This window comes from Enhydra lutris, unplaced genomic scaffold (genome assembly GCF_002288905.1).
Source record: "Enhydra lutris kenyoni isolate GAN:26980312 unplaced genomic scaffold, ASM228890v2 scaffoldscaffold29, whole genome shotgun sequence".
Classification (NCBI taxonomy): Eukaryota; Metazoa; Chordata; class Mammalia; order Carnivora; family Mustelidae; genus Enhydra; species Enhydra lutris.
This window is the reverse complement of record NW_019154113.1, coordinates 19753985-19775103: the sequence shown is the minus strand read 5'-3', so window position 1 is coordinate 19775103 and position 21119 is coordinate 19753985. Positions and strand designations below refer to the sequence as shown.

Here is a 21119-nt window from a genome sequence, read left to right as displayed (position 1 = left end):
CGTGGCTGGCTTCCAGGGGCTTTGGTGAAAGGACAGGGCAGAGGCAATAAGGCCATCCCTGAAACGAGCCGGCACCACCTGTCGGGGGAGGCGTGGACCCCGCCCGGGACTGAGGGAGCAGCCCAGGTTCCCCAGAGGTGAACGGGGGTGCCCTCCACCCCAGGAACCTCAGGGGACGCACGGCAGCTCCCCTGCGGGGCTGGCTGGGAGGTCACTGTTGGCGCAGGGACCAGTGACTGAGTTTCCCCGAGGAAGGGATCACTCCTGACTTCCACTTGACCTTGAAGGGAAAACAGGTCCCTTGGGGGAACTTCAGAAAAAGCGAAGCAGGCCCTGAAGGGAGGACTTGGCAAAAGCCCGTCATCGTCGCGCTCCGTGGAGGAAGCAGCAGGCGGGGCCGCCAGCCTGCCCGACACACGAGACTCGACCTCCGTTTAAATCTGCGCCGAACACTTCGAAAAATCAAATATGACAATCTGAGACGAAACAAATTGCCGATGGCTTTGGGACAGTTTCAAGAGAAAACGGGTATTTTTAAGGGGAAAAAAACAAGCAGGAGAAACAGAGCCGAGGGCCCCACGTCTTCCCGCTTCCCACAAGATGTAAAACGCCTCACAATAAACTACTAAAAGGAGCAGCACAGCAGAGACTACTTTTCCCCATGCAGGTTTTGTGGACGTGGGGAGTTTTCCAGACTGTTTTCTCCAGGATCAACGTCTTGTCAACACTGAACGTAACTCCCCCACACATCACCCCACCACACAAAAGCCGCTCATACATTTTGTTCGAAGGGACTCGAAAATGTGAGACCTGGATACGCCTCTCCGTGAACTACTGGAAGCAGAACATGGGTTTGCAGATAAATCAATCCTCTGACTTGTCTGCACACGTTTGAAAGGTCAACAAACAGGGTCCAAAGCTAAGGCTGGGCCAAAAAGGGCCAAAAAGGCACCGGGCATTGCTAAGGCCAAGTTCAGGACAGGGACAAACAGGTGGCAGAAGACTCTTCCCATCAGGCAGCAACAAACGCCGAAGGCCTCATCGTTGAGGCAAAGGAGGGAAGCCTCCAGCCTTCATGCCGCCCGTGACCGTGGGGGTGACCATGCCTCTTGGGTATGATGCATCCAGCTTCCCGTGGACACACAGAATAAAAGCTGCTGGAATCACAGTGCGACGGACGAGTTTACATGTACGAGGGACCCGTGTCAAGGCCCTCACGCTGGCCGAGCTCACGAGCACCAGCACTCGGGTGCGGCTGAACGGAGGCCACACTCTGACATCCTGAACGTTTGCGGTGACGCGGCATCAGAGTGCGGCTCCTCCGCAAACCACCACCTCGCAGAGTGCCTGTCTCAGTCTCGGCAAAACCACACGTCACCACACGACACGGGCCTTCCCTTCTCCTGCAAACCCACAAGGCCATGGCCTCAAGTACAAGGGCCAGTCGCGGTCTAGTTCCCGAAACCACCCCCTCCCCGGGGCTGCCTGCGGCACACCGCGTTTGAGTCGGGATTTGCCAAATTTCTGAAGCAGGAGATAACGGCTATGGAAAATTCCAGAACTTTTGTAAACTAAGGCTCCAGCACTTCTCCACATGTTGGTCCTAGTCATATAGTCAAGGCTTTTAATCACATCAAAGTCTCCTGTTTGGTTTAAATACTTACATCATTTTCTAAAAAATTAAACATGCTTCTTTCAGCCAACTCCTTTGACTCTTCAAATTTTTCTACCGCTTGTCTGACTTCTTCATCTGGTATCTTACCTACTCGCTTCTTTTTATAATCATAATCCAGGCGGCGGCCTTCCAGCTTTTTCAGGTGGTGCTAAACGAGACAAAGGAGTCTTTCAGAGAACCGTACACTCAAAACACAGGGCGAAGGAACCCTTGTTGTTTCCATGAAAGTAGCCCCTGCTTTTTGTCTGCCTACCTTCTTGGGGCAAGGACACATCTTACGTGTCTGTGTGTCGCCAACATCCACTAGAGGCCACCTTTACTGCAGTCCTCAAGGGATATTTGTGGGTGGATGGAAGGGTGGTGGGCAGATGGTTGGTTGGATGGGTGGGTGGATGGACGGATGGGTGGGCAGAAGGTTGGATGAATGGGAGGGTGGGAAGATGGCTGGACGGATAGGTGGGTGGGCAGATGGTTGGATGGGTGGGTGGGTGGGTGGGTGGATAGACACATGGATGGTTGGATAGGTGGGTGCACGGGCAGATGGGCAGATGGAGGATGGGTGGTTGGGTGGGTGGGTGTAGGTGGGTGGTTGGGTATGCCGATGGGTAGGTGGGTGCGTGGATGGATGGATGAATGGATGGGTGGATGGGTGGTTGGCTGGGTGGCTGGTGGGCAGCTGGGCAGATGGAAGATGGGTGCATGGGTGGGTGGACGGATGGGTGGATGGGTGGGTGGACGGATAGGTGGATGGCAGAGTGAAATCAGTGTCTATACGGAACGTAAGGAAACAGTATCAGATTCTATTTTCCAAAGTTCTGTATAGGACCACTTAAGCTCTATCCATGTCCAGATAATTTCCCACTAAATTATCTACACCAAAAATAAGCACATTTCCTTTGGCACCACTGTCAAGTCCTAAGAGGTAGATTATAAAAGCAGAAGTTTCTAGTAGCCCCTAGAATACTTCTGTGTATCCCACAGAATTCCCAACGATGACAGAACACATTCAGTAAATACCATCAATGAACACGTACACACAGAGGACAAACACTGACCACCTCTGAAGGGTGAGATTTCTTTTAAAAAAAAATAGGATCTCTTTAACAAAATGTAACAACTGTAAACATTCAACCTGTCCATTCACAGAATGGGCTGCTTTGTGTGGTGGGGCAAGGGACAGGCCCAGAAGAGCTCACACCTCTAATCCCCAGAAAACAGGTACTTGCTATGGGATGGATCCACAAACACAGACCATCCTGCCGACGTACACCGGTAACGTTACTGTGTGTTTGAGTGAAGAGCACTGGTTCCGCTTCTGTAATGAATAGGCGAAAAGAGCATATGAACAAAAAGCCAGAAGCATCTTTCCTGTATGTTCTGTGACTCGGGGCAAATCTGGTATTCCCTCCGGGTCTCCGTGCAGCCATAAAGCGAACAGGGATGGCGAGCCTGGCTGCTTACGGGCCAAGGAATGTCTGGAATCCCTAAAACCCTTCCCGGGTCTGATCAGCTGGCCGGATGTGGACAGGCTCTCCCCTGCCGGCATCTGAGGCACAGACAGCACAGCGGAGACGTGAACAGCTTCTGAACGGGAGACTCTGAACTCCGGATCGTCACGTGACTTCAGCGCAGACGGACGGCGTTTCTGCATCAGACGGCAGCTGTGGAATGAGACGCCCGCGAGATACGGTTCTGTTGCACGGGGGACGCCGACACTGAAGGGCAGGCGTACTCTGCACGTCTGTCTGGTCCACGCTCGCGTCCACAGCCAGCTCTGAAGCTGGTCCAGGGCCGAGCGACGATCCCCAGAGGACTTTTGGCTCCCCCCATGGACAAGAGCACAAGAAGAAATAGTGTATTATATGTCCCAGCCAAGGGGGGGGGGTCTCTTGTCTTAAGGTTCTGCGTGTGGGAAGGCTGTCTTGGTGACCCCACATCCCCAGAATGGCCCTTCTTCTCTAGAGTCATTTGTTCTTTAATAATTTGCCACCACAAACCCCGTCCTGGGCCTCGGGGTCCCAGAAGTGAACAAAGCGGGACTCCTCACCACGAGGCACTCGATGCCCAGCAACAGGAGAAGAGAAGCAGGGAGGCCCGAGGCACAGGGGAGCGAAGGCTCAGCGAGGAGGGAACAAAGGCTTCCCAAAACAAAGAGCATCTGAGATCTGAGAGGTGAGCACTGTGCCAGGAAGGGAGGGAAAGGAGAGAAAGACAAGGAACAGAGGGACTGCCCACAGCAAAACACAGGCAGAGAGGCTAGGAGGCAGCGCTGGGAAGGGGTCGGGGAGCAGGCCCCAGAGGGAAGGAGAGGCCAGAGAACTGGGGCTAAGGTGGTGGGTCTGTTGTCCACCACCAGTGGGCAGCTACTGATGGTCTCCGTCTAAGGCTGCCCTGGGTGTGATGGAGAATGTGCTGGGGGCGGGGGGCGGCGTGAAGCCGGGAGGCAAGGGCTCCTGGGCAGATGTGTCCAGATGTTAAAGCAAGAAGCCAAAAGACAGAAAGGGGAAGAATGGAGATTCAGGAGAGAGGACGAAGGACATGGCCACGGACTCCAGGGCCCAGTGGAGCCCTGGCTTCAGGGGGCAGGAGGGACACTGTTTCCCCGATGTGGACGGGAAAGAGAACCAGGCGAGTGAGGGGTGACAGGGATACTGGGGGTCAGGGTTGCTGATTGTTCCAGGAGTCCCTGAATGTCCGCTTTTGTTTTTCATTCAACCTCCCTGAAGTCCCCTCCACACCCTCCGATTCCCTTACAGATCCTAATGCCCATATAGGCATCTAGGACTCTCCATTCAGGAAATCTGGTATAGGGCTCAAGCATTTGCCTTTGTCCCATGTGATGCTGAGGCTGCTGGTCCAGGGGTCTCCCAAGGAAAGGGAACACCCCCAAGGTTCAAATAACTTCCAAGCTGGTGTGTGCTTTCACTGAGATCACTCTTGAAGGTGCTTGGAGGCAGGTCCTCGGGGCAGGTCCCTAAAAGGGTGCCAGAAGTCAGCACAGGCTACCCCTCCAGAGCAGAAGTCCCAGCGGGGTAGAAGTCTCGAGGCTGTTTTCGCACATACACAAAAACTCCACCAAGCAAGCAGCATGCGACCACTGACAGGTCCCTGAGAGCTCCCGTGTGTGCTCTGGGAGGCCATTTCTAACAGTTTTCCAAATATAAGACGTCATTCCCAGATACTGATGTCCTTGAGAAGCAGTGAAAAATAATGACTACGGGTCTGGTGCAAAGTATCAAAAGAGAGGACCTAATACGGTATGAACTTGATCATAAAGGTTCTCCTGTGAAGTTATGGCGTCATCCTGGTATGCACTTGACCTTGGCGTCTAGCTGGCTTCAGTGAGATACAGAAGGGCGGGCTAAGACCCAGCGAGCCGGGTCGGTGTGGATCATTCTCGCAGCACCATGGCAAGACAATGCTCTCACCAAATCCCCACAGAGGCATTCTAACGATTTTAAATACAGAGATCATTTTAAGGAGCAACAGGTAGATTTACAGCTGGAAGACTTACCCCAATCTCTTTTAGATCTTTGTCTTGTAGTAACTGAAGGGGATCAATAAAAGTCTGCTTTACATTAATATCAAGAGAGTCCTTCACCTCCGCCATGAGCTTCATCGACTCCCCAACTTCTATCAGCGCGTGGCCTTGAAGAGAAATTGCAAACAAGAAAGGTTCTTTAGCAGAGAACTCGAGGATAATGGTGGTATTTATTTGATTCCTTCCCAAAAGTTTGTGGATGACGGTGCAAAAAGGTCCTCCCCGGGGACGGTTGAATCCTGACTCAGGAAAAAAAAAAAAAAAAAATGAAGAAGAAGAAGAAGAAAGAAAGAAGGTGTCCCTATGGTCTGTATTCTCTCTACCTTCTGTCCTCCCTCCACTCTATAAAACAAAAGTAGGAGGCTGAGAGACCAAAGCATTTCCCGCTCTGGCCACTAGGTGGCGAAAAAACCCCTCTTTAAAAACTGGTACGGGGTCTCCCTCCCCTGCTTTTTCAAAGTTCACGCGGAACACCATCGCCTTCACAGAACACCTACGAAGTATTTGTTTCCGCTAACTGAAAAACAAAACAAAACAAAACAAAACAAAAAAAGCAAAAAGTGAGAATAACGTTCAGCCTTCGCTCTGCAGCAAGTTATTAGAGGGGAAGCGTGTGCCCCAAGTCATGAGCACAGCACACGGCACCGCAGCATCCAGCCGCCGCGGCTCTGAGCTGTGACTGCGAGCGTCTGTGCTTTATCTTGATTTATCCTGGACATGCAAGACGTGCCCTGAGATCTGAGAAAAGCCTAAGAGAGGTGATTCTGGGGTTCTGGTACCATCCCCGAATTTTTCCACATAAATTCATAGTAATTTCTTCTTTGCTTTATACCACTTTGCTTTAAAAAAAAGGCCTCCTAGGAATGCTCTACTTTCAGAGAGCAGGGAAATCTCGAGTTTAGTGAACTGGCACCTAGGGTTCCTTAGAAGTTGGAGAACAAAATCCCTCTTTGTAAACGATAAAAGGATTCATTCATCAGGGCTAAGTATCAACCAATAAAGGCTACAATAGGAATGAATGAACAAAACCTCCTGTCTGCTTCTAGCTACTAGATCTTGAGATCACTCCCATATCCTTTAGATGGTTCTAAGACTCCTGACCCCCTCTGATGTCAAAGAAAGCCTGGCAGGGTGACATGGGACAGCCTTTCAGCAGGACGGGCACGGTTTGCTCTTGCAATAGGGCCCAGGCCAGGCACGCACGGGCCTGGGCAGTGATCAGCAGCTTTTGCTGGATTATGCCCTGGTATCCCGGGGCCAGCTAACCCACCGGAATTTGCAAGCAGGAGTCCTGGTGGCTGAGCAGAACGAGGGTGGCAGTTCCTCTTGAAGGCATCTCTAGGACAAGATGTACCAGACCAGACTATTTTTCCTGTATCAGAGTTCTCCAAATTGACCCTGGAAACATGTAGAGCTTGGGGTCTCTCAACTCTTTGGCTAGAAAAAGATCTTAGAGGCCAGCCCAAGAATTTGCATTTCTAGGAAATTCTGACCCCAAGTTGTTGCCCCTACTAGTCCAGCCATGCAAAGTTCATGCACCTGCAAAACAGTGATAGCAACGAAGACTTGCCTCTTTTTTTTTTTTTTAATTAAGTGGATAATACATAGTACAGGACCTCGCAAAATACAAGTAGAAACTCTTACATTGAACTGTGGCTAGCCAGGACGCCGTTCTGACCCACTGGTAGCTTCATTCCCCCTAAATGTCCTTAGCTCAGTCTCCAGAGTCTAAATCATTCCAAGATAAAGATGAGATACCCCTTCCCAGCCTGGGGACCGTCTCCTGCCCAACTGATCAGAAACAGAAGCTACTGGTTCTGGCCCCTCGGCCCCGGAATGTCAAATTCGACTTTGACAGAAACATTTCCAAATGTTTCTCTGGAGACTCCAAAAGTTAATTCTCAATATCGGCCATCACCTCCATGGACCTGCCGTTCCCTCCCCTGGTTCAGGCTTAGTGCGACAGATTCCACGAGGACGTGGGGCTCAGTCTCCATGCACTGAGGCCTCTGTACTTCAGGAAGGTTCCACCATGTGGCCCTGAGAGGAAAGCATCAGACAGTAGTCTCCTCCCCAGAATAGTAAGCAACCTATCTGTTCCTGACGCCCTCCCGTGACCGGCTCTCCTCCTCAACCCAAGTTCCCCTACACTGCTAGGGACCTGGGACGCCCAGGTCGGGCCATCCAGCCCCCTGCCCAGTCGCCATGGCAGGCGCACGGTGGCCTTGGCTGTGAGGGCCTCCCCAGCACCCGCACTGTCCCCTCAACAGGTCTGCCTTCAGGATAAGGAAGAGGCCATCTTGTCCACATTCACCCACAGAATAAAATACAATTCACATTCTACTGCTCTGAAGGATATTGTCACCCCCTGTGACTCATGAATGTTTTAGCATTTGGGATTTTTTTTTTTTAAGATTTTGTTAATTTTAAAGAAAGAAGGAGAGCAAGAGAAAGAGCACAAGCAGGGGGAGAGAGATGTAGGCTCCCTGCCAAGCAGAGAGCCTGATGCGGGGCTCGATCCCAGGACCTTGAGATCTTGACCTAAGCTGAAGTCAGACGCTTAACCAACTGAGCCACCCAGTTGCCCCTGGGATTTGTTTGTTTTTTAAGTTCTCAGATTTTTTTCCCCCAATTTCTTAGATCAATTACTATAACCAAGTATCTGAATTCTCAATTTCCATTGCCTGCCTTGCTGAATAGCAAAAGTGACAAATTCTCCTAGAAGACTAAATCATTTGAACGTTCAACTCACCTCCAATGTATTAATTTAAAGAAATCTCAATTAAAATGTAATAGGTTTTTTGTTTTTAGCAAAGGAAACTTAAAATGACTCTAGGTTTCATCCGAAAAAAAAAAAAAAAAAAAAGGGTGAGTATATCCATGAAATGTGTACAACAAGACAGCAAAGGGAAATTTTAGCTAAGTACATTAAAATGTACTTTAAAGTTATAATACTTAAAATACAACACTGGAGGGATGCCTGGGTGGCTCAGTGGGTTAAGCCGCTGCCTTCGGCTCAGGTCATGATCCCAGAGTCCTGGGATCGAGTCCTGCATCGGGCTCCTTGCTCAGCAGGGAGCCTGCTTCTCCCTCTGCCTCTGCCTGCCACTCTGCCTGCCTGTGCTCCCTCGCTCTCTCTCCCTCTCTCTCTCTCTCTGACAAATAAATAAATAAAATCTTTAAAAAAAATACAACACTGGATCAAAATAGGGCACAGATCTAGAAAACAAACAAGGAAGGCTAGAAACAAACTGAGAATATAAAAATTTAGTCGTGACAAAATTTCTCTTTAATTGGAGGGGAAACGTTGAACTTTTCAATAAAGTATTAAAACAATTAGCTATTTGTGAGAAAGCAAAATTAGAACCCCATTATTGCACAGTATCTTCCTGTTAAACCCAGGAGGTCGGAAATTTAAAGTTAAGAAGAGAAACATGTTTCAAAATAAAAGTATAAATGAACACTTATACAATACGGGGGCGGGGGGTGGAAGTTTTTCTGAACACAATAATGAAGCCAAAAGTCACAAAGGAAGAGGTATGAGTCCCACCATGTAAACAGTAAAAATCTCTCTCCGTTTAGGATATCAGGAACTAAATCCCTGCCCGGAGTCTGACTTCATTCACATACAAGCCAGGCAAGGAGCAAATATCCTGACCATGGGAAGAGCTCATGAACCGCGAAGGGGAAAAACAAGCACCTTAATGAAAAAAAGAGGCAAAGGATACACATACCCAACTGACGAAAATGACGACGAACAGGAAGGAACTCTACCTTACGCGTCTTCTAAAAGGTACAGTTAAAGCAGCACGAAGAGATCAATTTCAATATGCTACCATCCAATTACCAGTTATTTAAAAGTAAACTAAAAAAATAATCCCCGCAGTTATCAGTTGTGCTGGGAAACAAACACAGTGTCGCTCACTCCTGGCAAGAGTGTCCAGCAGGCTTCCTCTTTCTGGAGAGCTCTTGGGGAGTAAGCTTCAAAAGTCTGCAAAAACAGGCATGCTCTCAACCCAGCAATTTCACGACTCGGGATTTCATCTAAGTACATAATCTTGGCTATCCCCACAGATTTACCTATGAAAACGGTTGTTAAAAATGCTGTGTAAAGTCTTTGCATAAAGAGAGAAACTCTTTAAGTGTCTAATAATTGGGATTGATGGGACGAGCTAGGACATCACACGTGGATTATTATGCAGCGTTTAGAAACAGTATCGTAGAAGAGGGATTATTTTATGACACGGATCAGGACAGAGTCGATGGGAATAAACAGGTTACAAAACGGTCTAAGGGTATCTATACCACAACCCCACTCGGATTCTGTAAGGTGCTTGTGAACATAGACGAGAACCAAGACTCTATCCCTGGATGTGTGAGAGTGGGTGACACTGGCATTTATTTTCTTATATTTTACTCGCTTATATTTTCCAAACTTCCTGCAATGAACATGGAGGACTTGGGTGATATAAAAAAAAAATAATAAGTTTGTTAAAATAAAGGCACTGTGGGGGCTGCTGGGTGGCTCCATTGGCTGAATGTCTGACTCTTGGTTTCGGCTCAGGTCGTGATCTCAGGGTTGTGGGATCGAGCCCCGTGTTAGGCTCTGGGCTCAGCGGGGAGCCTGTTTGAGGATTCCCTCTCCCGGGGCACCAACCTCTCCCACTCTCTATGTAAATAAATAAATCTTAAAAAAAAAAAAAAAAAAGGCATTGTGCAGCACCTACACTCCGCGCAGGAGACCCCAGGCCCAGGCGGTGTGCGCACTCACCAAACGTGGAGCCTTCGCCCAGCTCCTTCCCGTACTTCAGCATACAGTCGCCCAGCAAGCCTTCCGTCTGGGGGTAGCCGGTGGTCTTCACCTGCCCTCGAATCTTCGACACAGTGTTCAGCATTCCTAGCTTAGCTCTGTATGCTTAAAAACATCGTCATTTGTAATTCCTTAAAATGACAAGGTGAAGCCACAGGTCTGTCGCATTGAACCGGGGAGGACAAAACAGAGGCCACCTGGTGGGCAACTTGCAGGAGGCCTGGAGCGAGGGACAGGGCCGGTGTGACTGAGTCCATCTCTCACAGGATTTCCCAGACTCTTTTACCAATGGGGGTGGTGCTGAGCGCCCAGCTGAGTGGCCGGGATGGAGCACAGGGGGACCCGGGCTACCCCAGCCCGTGGGCAGGGTGAGACACCGAAAGGCCTGCCGTGGCCCACATCAAGTTAGGTGCGGACACTGGGACAGCCGGTCCTTCCTGGGGCCCAACGGATCACGGAGACCAGAACTGCCGAGGTGCTGATGTTTCTGACCACCAGCGGGCTGCGAACACCCTGCCCGTGCCCCAGAATGTGCTTGTCTAATTATATCCAATAACATTATGAAGGGCTGCTGCTCATTCCGGCTCAGGACGGAGCCAGGAGGAGGAAACCGCTTCCCCCCGAGGGAGCGGGAGTCTGTGTGTGGATGGTCCCCCGGGTGCGGTCAGGTCCCCAGTCCCCTAGGGAAATGACGGGCGGCCACGCTCCTGGACTTCTCTGTGACTCAAGCAGGGGGCGCTTCCTGACCCCGGCCCTGACGCCGCTCACTCTGGTTACTGTGAGGCAGAATATACAAGATGTACTTTGCTGATAAAGTCGGGGATGAGGTCGGGAAAAGGAAACCATAGCGATATTCTAAATAAAGATGGAAAGATGCCCCTAAAAAGGCAGAAATCGTGTTCATAAAGGGTGGAAGAGGGAGCGCCCGCGGTCTCTAACCGACAGATAAAGAGCGGCCGGCCTGGCCTACGCGGGGTGGAAACAGGACAATCAGGAGATACCTACAGGGGAAAATGAGACTCTGAACTGATCCCACGCTAAGGACTTGGGATTTTATCCCACAGGCCTGAGTGTGAAGCACACACTAGCTTGTGGTGTCTGAGATAATGTTAGGAAGTAAAGGGACCCACTTTTATTTGCTTTGGCTTTAATAATTACATGTTCGTTTTCACGTATTCTAGACCAGCGCCTCTCAAACTGTAAGGCGCATACAAATCCCACAAGGATCCTGTGAAAACGTAAAGTCTGATTCCGGTGGTTTGGGAGGATTCTGCGTGTCCCCAGTCTCTCAGGGGACGCCAGTCCTGCCGCAGACGCTCCCAGCCTTTCTGAATCGTGCCCACCTTGGTTCAAAGCCGTTGTCCTCCCGGTCCCTGCCCACAAAGGCTTCACTCTCCTACAGACCACACACATGCACACACACGCACACAAAGACACACGCATGCACACGCGCGCACACACGCTCAGCTCCTCCTTCCCACTGTCAGGTTAGAAACCGGGAGGCAGCAGGCATGTGACGGGTCACCGTGCAGCTGGAAATAACAGAGGCCTCTGTCCAAGCAGATGCGTCCACTGCTGCCCCCCCCCCATCCCCACTCTGCCCCCTTCCAACGTCGGTTCTCTGAGGATGGGATCTTGGTCCAACTTCACGGCACCCCACGATCCAGGAAAACCCCTCGCCAAGAGAAAGCTCTTGCTAAGTATGTGCTGACTGATTTATCCGGAAAAGGAACTTATGTGGCTCACCTCAATCCCGGAGGCGGCCAGGGCAGAGATGTATTTATTATAGTTTTTAAAATTCTAATCACCGATACAGTCCTGAAGACTTCTACACCCACCAACCTCCCCAGACACAGTTTTTATAAAATTTATGTTTTTAAATTTTTACTGTTCAGATCCTCGGAGGGTTGTTGGGTCTATGCTGATTCCCATAGCCAAGGGAATCACAGTCGCCATGTGCAAATACTAGATTCCTAAAAGGGAAAGGCGGTTTTGGCAATGCGCAGAGTTCAAGGCTTGGAGGCCCTGCCCCCTGTCGGTTTCTGGATTTCACAACCCAGGAAAAACTCACCAAGGGGTAGTCGTTCATGACCTCAGAATTAAAATCCTCCTGTGGAAGTAATTTCAAGGGGATATACACCTTCAGAGCAGGAGGATGGGATTTTTTTTTTTTTTTCCTAAAAGAGGGGATGCCTCCAAAAGAAAATGTATACAAAACGTTTGCCGGCTCTCAGAAGCAACTCCTCGAAGCTGCCTTGGCTCAGCAGAGCCTTGCGGCTAAGCCCAGCCCCCACCGGAATGAAGTCACTGCAATTCACAGCACTGTCTGCTGGGATTCACTGAAATACCTTTGGTCTGGAGGCCTGACTTTAAAAAAACCTGAATTTTATTATTTGGATGCAAAAGACGTTGTTTCTAAGTTATGTCAGCCATACGTCAAGCAAACACGGGTGACTGATCCGTGACAGCAAATGAACAAGAGAATATTTCAAGACATTTTCTAACTTTACCTGGATTTGGCTGAAGATATTCTGTGGCCTTCGAAAGAATTTCTGCAACAGCTTTATTGGTAATGTCTATTTTCTTTAAAAGAAAAACACATAAAAATGTTGGTAAGTGACACTGAATTCACAGAAAGACAGAGGAGTAATATGCATTAATTTGATATTTAGAACACGTTATTATGGTGATTTTAACCTGAATGAATTTCAGCATTTTGGGGGAGAAGCAATTATTTTCTCACTTTGATTCTGGGACAGCTCTTTCTCCCCTTGATGATGGAGAACGTGCATTTCTTTTTCTTTTCAACATAAAGTGAGTATTCACATAATATCTGGAAAACTCGGACAAGTCATTACACTCCACTCATCACTGGATATATGTCTCTCAGGCCAACACTAGGCATGTCTGAGCCAAACTTTCCTTATCTGCCGGGTGAACTTGACACCCATACTCATATAAGGACGCCCTAATAATGACTCACATTAGAAAATGCCACAGTGAATCAACAGTGAAAGAATCCTTCTCACTAGTGGGTCACTAACATATACACCCAGGTGTTCTGTCTACTGTGTTAAGACTGAATCTTTCCTTCCACAAAACCATTCCTGGAGGGCACCTGGGTGGCTCAGTGGGTTGAGCCTCTGCCTTTGGCTCAGGTCATGATCCCAGGGTCCTGGGGTCAAGCCCTGCATCAGGCTCTCTGCTCAGCAGGGAGCCTGCTTCCCCACCCCCTTCTCTACCTGCCTCTCTGCTTGTGATCTCTGTCAAATAAATAAATAAAATCTTGAAAAAAAAAATTCCTGGACACCGGCTGCTGGTTAGCCAGCCACTGAACTTGAGACTAGGCAATGAGGTTAAATGTGCACATTACAATAGCTTTATTTCATACCATCAATAACCTGAAAGAAAATAAAAGGGAAAAGGATATCCCATTCGTAAGAGCAACTCAGAAGTACACAACAATAAGGAATAAATGTAATGAGAAATGTACAGTATCTATTTCAAAAGCCGTACTTCTAAATGGGAAAGTTTAATTATACGAAGATGTAAATCCGTCCCCCAAATTAACATGTCAAATGAATTCAAATCTCATCTCCATTTTCATTTTTTTTCTTTTTTTGTTACAACTTGGCAAATTAATATACTAAACATACTGGATTAAAAATACAGACCTAAAAACAAAGTGTAAGGGTAATAAATTATACAGCAGTGTATTCTGAAATATGGGAATGGGAAGAATCGTGTAAGCATGACCCAAAATCCGAATGTCCTAAGTGAAAAGACCAAAATTCTGACCCTATAAAGACTAAACAATGAAAAGACACAGTACACAAGATTTGACAAAATTGGCAAAATGCAAGAGAAAGAAAACTGTACAAGGGACACATGTTAGTATCCACAAAATACAGAACTCCCATTTAAAGAACAAAACAAACAAAACCCAGCCCAACCAGAAGAGACAAGAACATAAACTGGCAATCCACAAACAGGGGAAAATGCAAGTTCAAACACTTGACAAAATGTCAGAAAAATTGTAAATTAAAAAGGAGATACTTTTCACTCACCAGATTGGCCAAAAAAAATTTTTTTTTAATTGATTCGTCCCAATATCAGGTATGATACAGGTGTGGGGGAATGGGCCCTTTCACACACGGAGTGAGAAACAGATTCAGCTTTTGGAGATGAAGGTGAAGGACCTCTCCGCACTACCATCAGTAGTAATGGGTGTATTAGTGTCACTCTTGGACTTCCAGAAATTTCTCATCTGGAAACATGCCAGCAAAGTGCAATGACGTAAAAGGATGTTAGACCATTTTATGTCATATTGAAAACTGAAACCAACTTGAATCACAAGCGTAAGAGACTGATTGGATCAATCGTGAAACATCCAAAGAAAGGAATACTGAATCATCAGACGGAAAATATAAGGGAGCTCCATGCGTACTAGCAAGATGCCCATAGAGCAACATCAGGGAAAAAAGCAAGTTGTAGAGTGATTTGTAAAACAAGAAATTCGTTTTCGTAACTCAAGAAAACGCTCTGGCCGGGGTCAGCAGCTTTCAACCAAGCCAGCTCTCCACCAGCTTGAAGCTCTAGTTGTTCCCCATCGCTGAAGGCCTCAACTCAGAGCCCCGGGAAGGTTTAACATGACAGTGTGTAAATGACGAGGCCATGAATCACGCTCATCTTATGCACACGTGCCTACGTGCATGTGGCCTCGTAACACGTTCTCTAAGCTTTGAGATCCCTTCAGTGTGTCCGATTGTTTAGGAAGTGTTTGAGAGGAAATGTTTTAGAGAATAGGATCACCTAAATGTTTACGTTTTACTAGAGTTTCAAGAAATGCAAGTTCTTAGGAAAACCCTGTTTTAAATTTGACGTGACGTTGGAGCAAATTCCACACGTCGCATTTGTGATTCTAGACGTCGGAAATGTGCAAGGGGATCGGCTTAATTCAGTCAGTGAAGATAAACGTGTAAGAGTTTAATCTGTTAAGCCTATGATTTACAGGAACCTAAAATGAAGAGTAACTGAAAATGATCATCGTTTTTATGCCGAAATTACTAAATTTATAAATGAGGGTCATTGGTTCAGCTTAAGTTTAAGAAAAACTAGGTTTTAGATTTATAAGCTTTTCTAAGTTTCATATTAATTAATTCATATTAATTAATTAATTAATTAAGCTCAGCATGTTCCTTTCCACGTATCCAACCTTCTTTAGACATGAAAAGCCACCAGGAAGCTAGGCTTCATCTCTGAAGGGTGACCCTGAGATCTGTGGCAGGGCTACTTTCTACTTTAGATCCTTTTCTATCTTTCAGGGGGGAAAGCCAAGAAACAAATGGTCAGGGTCACAGGCCTGGTGTGCACAGACAGAGCAGCTTCCAGAACATGCCAGCAGTCGGAACTGGGAATCAAGCCTTTACAAACTGAGATACCCACGAACCACACAGGCAGATACGAGCAATGAAGATGAACACTGGAAAAAAAAATCCATGCAGTTTGAAAACAAAACAACAAAAAAAATGAAGCAAAGGCTCCCTCCTAGCATAACTGGGGATCTTGTGGGCAGTGGGAAATGTTCAGGCTAACGAGATGCTATGCAATGCTTGCTGCTAGCCATCGGGTCGAACGGGGGAAAGTAAAAATCATTTTTGTGAAGTCTACCTGGTACAAAGGCACCTTTGCCCATTGATTAAATCTGGAATTTCCTTCAAATGTGGGCACCCTGCCCCTGCGGCGCCCCGAAGCCCATGCCACGGACTCTTCCAGGCCTCGGCCTGAGCTGGAGAGCTGCGAACAGCCCTGGTTTCAATGGCTATTCAAGATATTCTATTTTTTTATTATTATTTTTAAAAAGAATCCATACCTCACTGTATCATCTTATTCCTTATGCAATCTATTTGCGCTAACCTTCTCTCTCTCGGCCACACTTGGTAGAGGAGGTTTTTTGAAAAAAAAAAAAAAAAATAGTTCTTGGTTTTATTCATTGGTTCTACTATTTTGTTGTTATTGTTTCCTATTTTATTAATCCCTCATTTATCCGTGTTGATTCTTTCCTTCCACCTAAAGTGATTTAATTTGCTGTTACTTTCCTGGCTTCTTGACTTAAATGATCTATTCATTTTCTTCAAACATTTATTTTCTATTAAGTGTATTTAAGATGTAGCGTTATACCACAAGTTCTGATATATAGAATTCTGTCTCTTGTGTCTCTTTACTTTTCATTTCTTCTTTAAGAACGATTTTTACACATTTTTAAATTTCCAAACACCTAGAATTGGGAATGTATACCTTCCTTGTAATCCTGTATTCTATGATTTTACCCTGGGAATTTTTTTTTTTTTTTTACTTTTTTTCTGGAGCCTAACATATGATTATTTAAAAGGACTTAAAAAGAATACAGATTCTCAATTTGAAGAATGTAGACCTCTGTATCTATTTATAATATAATCAAAACTACTAATCATATTTTATACTAACTGCCTATGAGTCAACTTATTATTACCAACTCTATCTATTATTCATGAGAGGTATGTGAAATCTTCCACCCTGGATTTGTCCATTTTCCATGTATTTCTGACAACTTTTCCCTTATGTGTTTAGATGCCATGTTATGTGGTGCATAATGGTTCATAATTATCCCAATTTTCTGATGGAATGTATGACTGCATCTTTTTTATATAATTTTTAAAAGATTTACTTATTTGAGAGAGAGAGAGAGAAAGCACGCAGGGGGAGGGGCAGAGAGAGAGAGAATCCTCCAGCAGATGCCCGACTGAGCACAGAGCCTGATGAGGGGCCCAGTCCCAGGAGCCTGAGATCATGACCTGAGCCAAAATCAAGAGTCAGCTGTAGCTGCTTTAACCGACTGAGCTACCCAGGTGCTCCCCTTTTCATAACTTTTTCCACTTAGTGGGGTTTATTTTCCCATCAAATTTCACTTTGACTTTACTATTAGCCCTCCACTTCCATATGGTTAGGATTTGTCTTGGAGTATCTCCTCCACTCCTTTGTCATTTCTGCACCATGTTTTAGGGGGATTGGATACTATCTAATTAATCTCTTCCAGAAAGTCCTTAAAATTTCTGGCCACACGTTAGATATTTCCATGCTTTTCACTGCTGTAAGAAAACAAATAGATTTTATTTTTATATTTCTTCTGTCATTCACTGGGGTTTTAGGAAGAAAAGGAAGTAAACAAGAGAAATCTCTGTCCGTCAACTGGAACTACAATTGCTGAGATGTGCTTTTCAATTTGACATTTAAACTGGGTCATTTTGTTAGTAAGAAAGTTACACATGGTATCCTTATATACCAAGGGATTTTTAAAAGTATGATGTTAAAATATTTCTGTTTTTCAATTTTCAGAAATTAAGTTTTTTCAAAAGCAAAACAACGTGAGCTTTTCCTCTCAAAGCATTTTTGAGAAACGTACAGTGCTCACCCAGAAAGGACAGTCTGGCCAGGGCTGGGGTGTCCTGACGACAGGAACCCTCCAAGCCACGGCCTGGGACTGGACCTCCTCCCCCACATCTATGACAGCTCTACAACCTGCTATGTATGGTGTTCTAGATTCTACATCTGAGGATAGATGCTTTGTTTCTGTCCGCCCTCTCTCATCTGGGGAGTCTCATTATTAAAACAAGGCTATGTTCAAAGGGCCCAAGACCAAGGGGAAGGCAACTGGGGATGCTGGTAATTGCTAGTGGTCCTAGTTCTCCCTCCGCCTCAGCCATTCCACACAGCTAACCAGGAAACAGGTGAAGGGACAGAGTTTCTACAATCTTCCTTTGGAGGGTGTTATAATCATGTCTATAACAAGCTCATCATATTTTCCTAAATGCTATCACACACATAATTTTTTTTGCAAAATGATCCCAGTATCCATGTGAGGCAGGCAGGGCACACGTTATCAAACTTGTGTCACCGGTCGGAAGAAATGAAAGCACTTATCCGCGTTCACACTGCTGGTTCCAGCGACAGAACCCAGATAAACGTTATCTGTCATGCAGCTTCTGCAACACATGGGAACAGAGCCAGAGTCTTCCACACAGTCAATCGTTATGCATTTGAAGGGTCTCATCCCAGAAATACATTTTGATTTTCCAGATACATCATCACAATTACGTGGGTCTTTTTCTTACAGTAACTGTTTGCCAAGATTGACCACGTTTTGAACATTCTGACTTTAGTCCACTAGAGGGAACCAACTCGCCACAGCCCAGCTCACATCAGCGGGTCTTCACATCCCAGGTTCCCACTAACAGCCTTTTACATCATCAGTACATCTCACATGAGGATGAAAATCAAATTTGTAATACAACTGACATTAGCAAGCTCTCTTACCCTCTCCATGTCAAGAAATTCGTCATCTAGTTTCGTTCCTTCGACGCCACTTATTTTTTCACTAAACAGCTGCAGAAATAAACAGAAGTTAACTGCATTGTACAATCTGTTATCATAGTTTGACTCAAATTACTACAAACAAAAACAACAAAAAAAAAGCTCATGTTCAGCTCGTTGCTTTTTTTTTTTTTTTGAACTAAGTCCTCTAAAGAAAATTGTTGGAACAAGGAACCGAATCAAAGGACATAAGAATATGTATATTTCTCACTCATGCAACAGATATTAATTAAGCACCTACTGTGTACTTTACATACAGTATGTATGTAAAAGTGAAGTATATAAAGTATGTAAAAGTAAAGTATATAAAGTAAAGTATGTAAAGTACTTTACTGTATGTAAAGTACACAGTAGGTGCTCTAGTAGAAACACAGATAAATAAGATCCTTACGGAGGAACCTACAGTTCAGCAGAAGACATGATACACGCACACTCAAGTCAACTACAAGGGAGGAAAAATCCGGACAAAACAGTGCTGGGTACGAATCACTGTAAACATACCAAGTAACAGGCATTTTGGTGATCATAGGATTCTAGGAGCCCAAAGTGCGGGAGAGAAGGGGGGACATCCAGGACCTGTTTCCTACAAGGCTTGGCATTTGAGCTGCCCATTTAAGGATAAGGGACATTTCAACAGGCAGCACGGAACAAGTCTCGCAGCATAAGGCAGCGTGGAAAAACACCCCAAGAAGGCAATGTGTAGGACGCAGTTTTACCACCTTGCCCCTCTGGCATTTAGACCAGATAATTCTCTGTTGCGGGAGGCTGTCCTGGGCATTGCAGACTAGTTAACATCATCCCTGGCCTCCACCCACTCAATCCAACAGCACACACAGACCCACGTGGGGACAACCAGAAACATCTCTAGATGGCTCAGACTCACCCACTGGTAGAGGGCAAATGTGTTCAAGAAACAGCTGGAAATTTGGTTTGACTACAATGACTAGTGATCGAGGGAGAATGGAAGAAAACAGATGCTGACAGAGAGGGCAGATCACATACTTTCTCAAATGCCAAGCTAAAAGGTATGCTGGAGAAGTCCCTAAAGATTCTTTGTCCAACACAGTGTATGTACTCAGAGAAACCTTTTAGCAAAGGGAGTCTGGCTCCAGTGTGGGCTGCATTAGAGAACAAGGAGGGGGGCTGAAAATAAGGTAAATCGCTTTCCTTAGAAAAGCACACCAACGTGATCTGCTTATACCTTTAAAATATTTCTGTGAATTTAAAAATCAGTAGTACAGCAGGGGAGGGGTTTCCCATCCATTAATGGTCAAAGGATCGCAGGTCTTTTAATGTCAGTGTGACTTTCTGCTACTATTCCCACTGGGACTGCAAATACAGCATTACTCTTTAATAGGAGGAATGAAGGTGCAGACAGAAGGTAACTTACACTCGAGGTGGGAGGAGGAATTATCTAGACGGAGTAGTTAGGGGAAAAGGAACAATGGCTGTGATTTTTTATCTTCCCTGTAGCTATGTCTTTGCAGCTTCTCCTGGCCAGAGTTGGAGTCTACCTACCCCACCCTGAGTCTGGACTTGACACTCGTTTTGAACCACAGACAGAAACGGAGGCCTTTGCAGATCTGGCATGCTCTCAGTCATTCTCTTGAAACCCTGCTGCCACCACGTGAACAGGCCTGGTCTAATTAGCTGGGTGGTGACAGACAGGTGGCCCAAACACTCCCCTCAGGACAACCAGGCCATCCCTGGGATGAGAGCCCCTGGTTGGTCTGCAGCTGACAGCAGGCATGGGAGAAAGCCCTAGGAATGGAGTTGAAGAGATGCTGGTTGTTTGACACGAAACACTGGAGCGCTTTGTTACGCAACGAAAGCTAGCTGATACACTACACAACAGCTCTGGTTCTCAGCCTCAGGTACGGAGGTCACAGGCGAGTCTGCTAATGCCCTGATACAAGGTATAACCTTCCACAGGAACAAGACAGAATCCCAGGGCCACACGCTAAGTGGCATTTACGTGGGAGTCTCCATCAATTAGGTCCCCAAACACCTTTTTGTCCAGTAGTGAGACCATTTAAAATATTAGTTCTTAACTTTGGAAGTAATGCTCTGAGACTCCAGTGAAAGTTACACAACCGCACCCCAGGAGAAACACTCCTTTTCCTGCATGGTAGATGCCAAAATGGCCACAGGGCCTTGTAGCTCCTCCCACTAAGAAGTGCCTCTATTTCTCTCCCCATTGACTAGTTTGTGTCAACAGAACAGAAAGTAACAGGCCTTATAGGTTCATTATAGCTACGAAGTGGCCATGTCGATACTTCTGGCCCCACTCTGAGCTCCACCGTAACCATCGCATGAATAAGCCTGAGCTACCATGTTGGAGAACGAAGGCCACTCAGAGCAGAGAGAAGCCTTCCACGCTGAGTCCTCTCGTGCTCCAAACCTCCAGCGGACTGGGCAGCTGACTGCTCGCAGAGGGGTAAGTTCAAGCCCAGCTGAGGTCAGCCACACCAACAGACCTCCCCAGTGAGCCCTGCCCAAATCACAGACCCACAAAATGGTGATTAGTTTTCGTTTCTGAGTCACTATGTATTGAGGTGGTTTGTTCCACAGCAAAAGAATTGACACAGTTGCCTATAATTTCAGAGGGTTACCGTAACCCCTCTGCAGAAGCCCCCCCGTAGACCCCTGTTTTAAAATACCCTTTTGAAAACCTCCTTAGCACT

General features: G+C 46.5%; 1 protein-coding gene across 1 annotated transcript in view; it reads right to left on the bottom strand.

Annotated features, from left to right (window-relative positions):
• LOC111152657 (SH3 domain containing GRB2 like 3, endophilin A3) overlaps nt 1-18444 on the bottom strand; it is a 50856-nt gene extending 32412 nt beyond the window's left edge. Inside the window, exons 1-5 of the mRNA XM_022511203.1 lie at nt 18379-18444; nt 12537-12609; nt 9988-10131; nt 5190-5323; nt 1665-1823 (exon numbers count right to left, since the gene is read on the bottom strand). Coding sequence (XP_022366911.1) covers nt 1665-1823; nt 5190-5323; nt 9988-10131; nt 12537-12609; nt 18379-18387 — 519 coding nt within the window. The 5' untranslated portion in view covers nt 18388-18444. The remainder of the gene's footprint in view (nt 1-1664; nt 1824-5189; nt 5324-9987; nt 10132-12536; nt 12610-18378) is intronic.
• Between the last annotated feature and the right edge of the window lie 2675 nt (nt 18445-21119).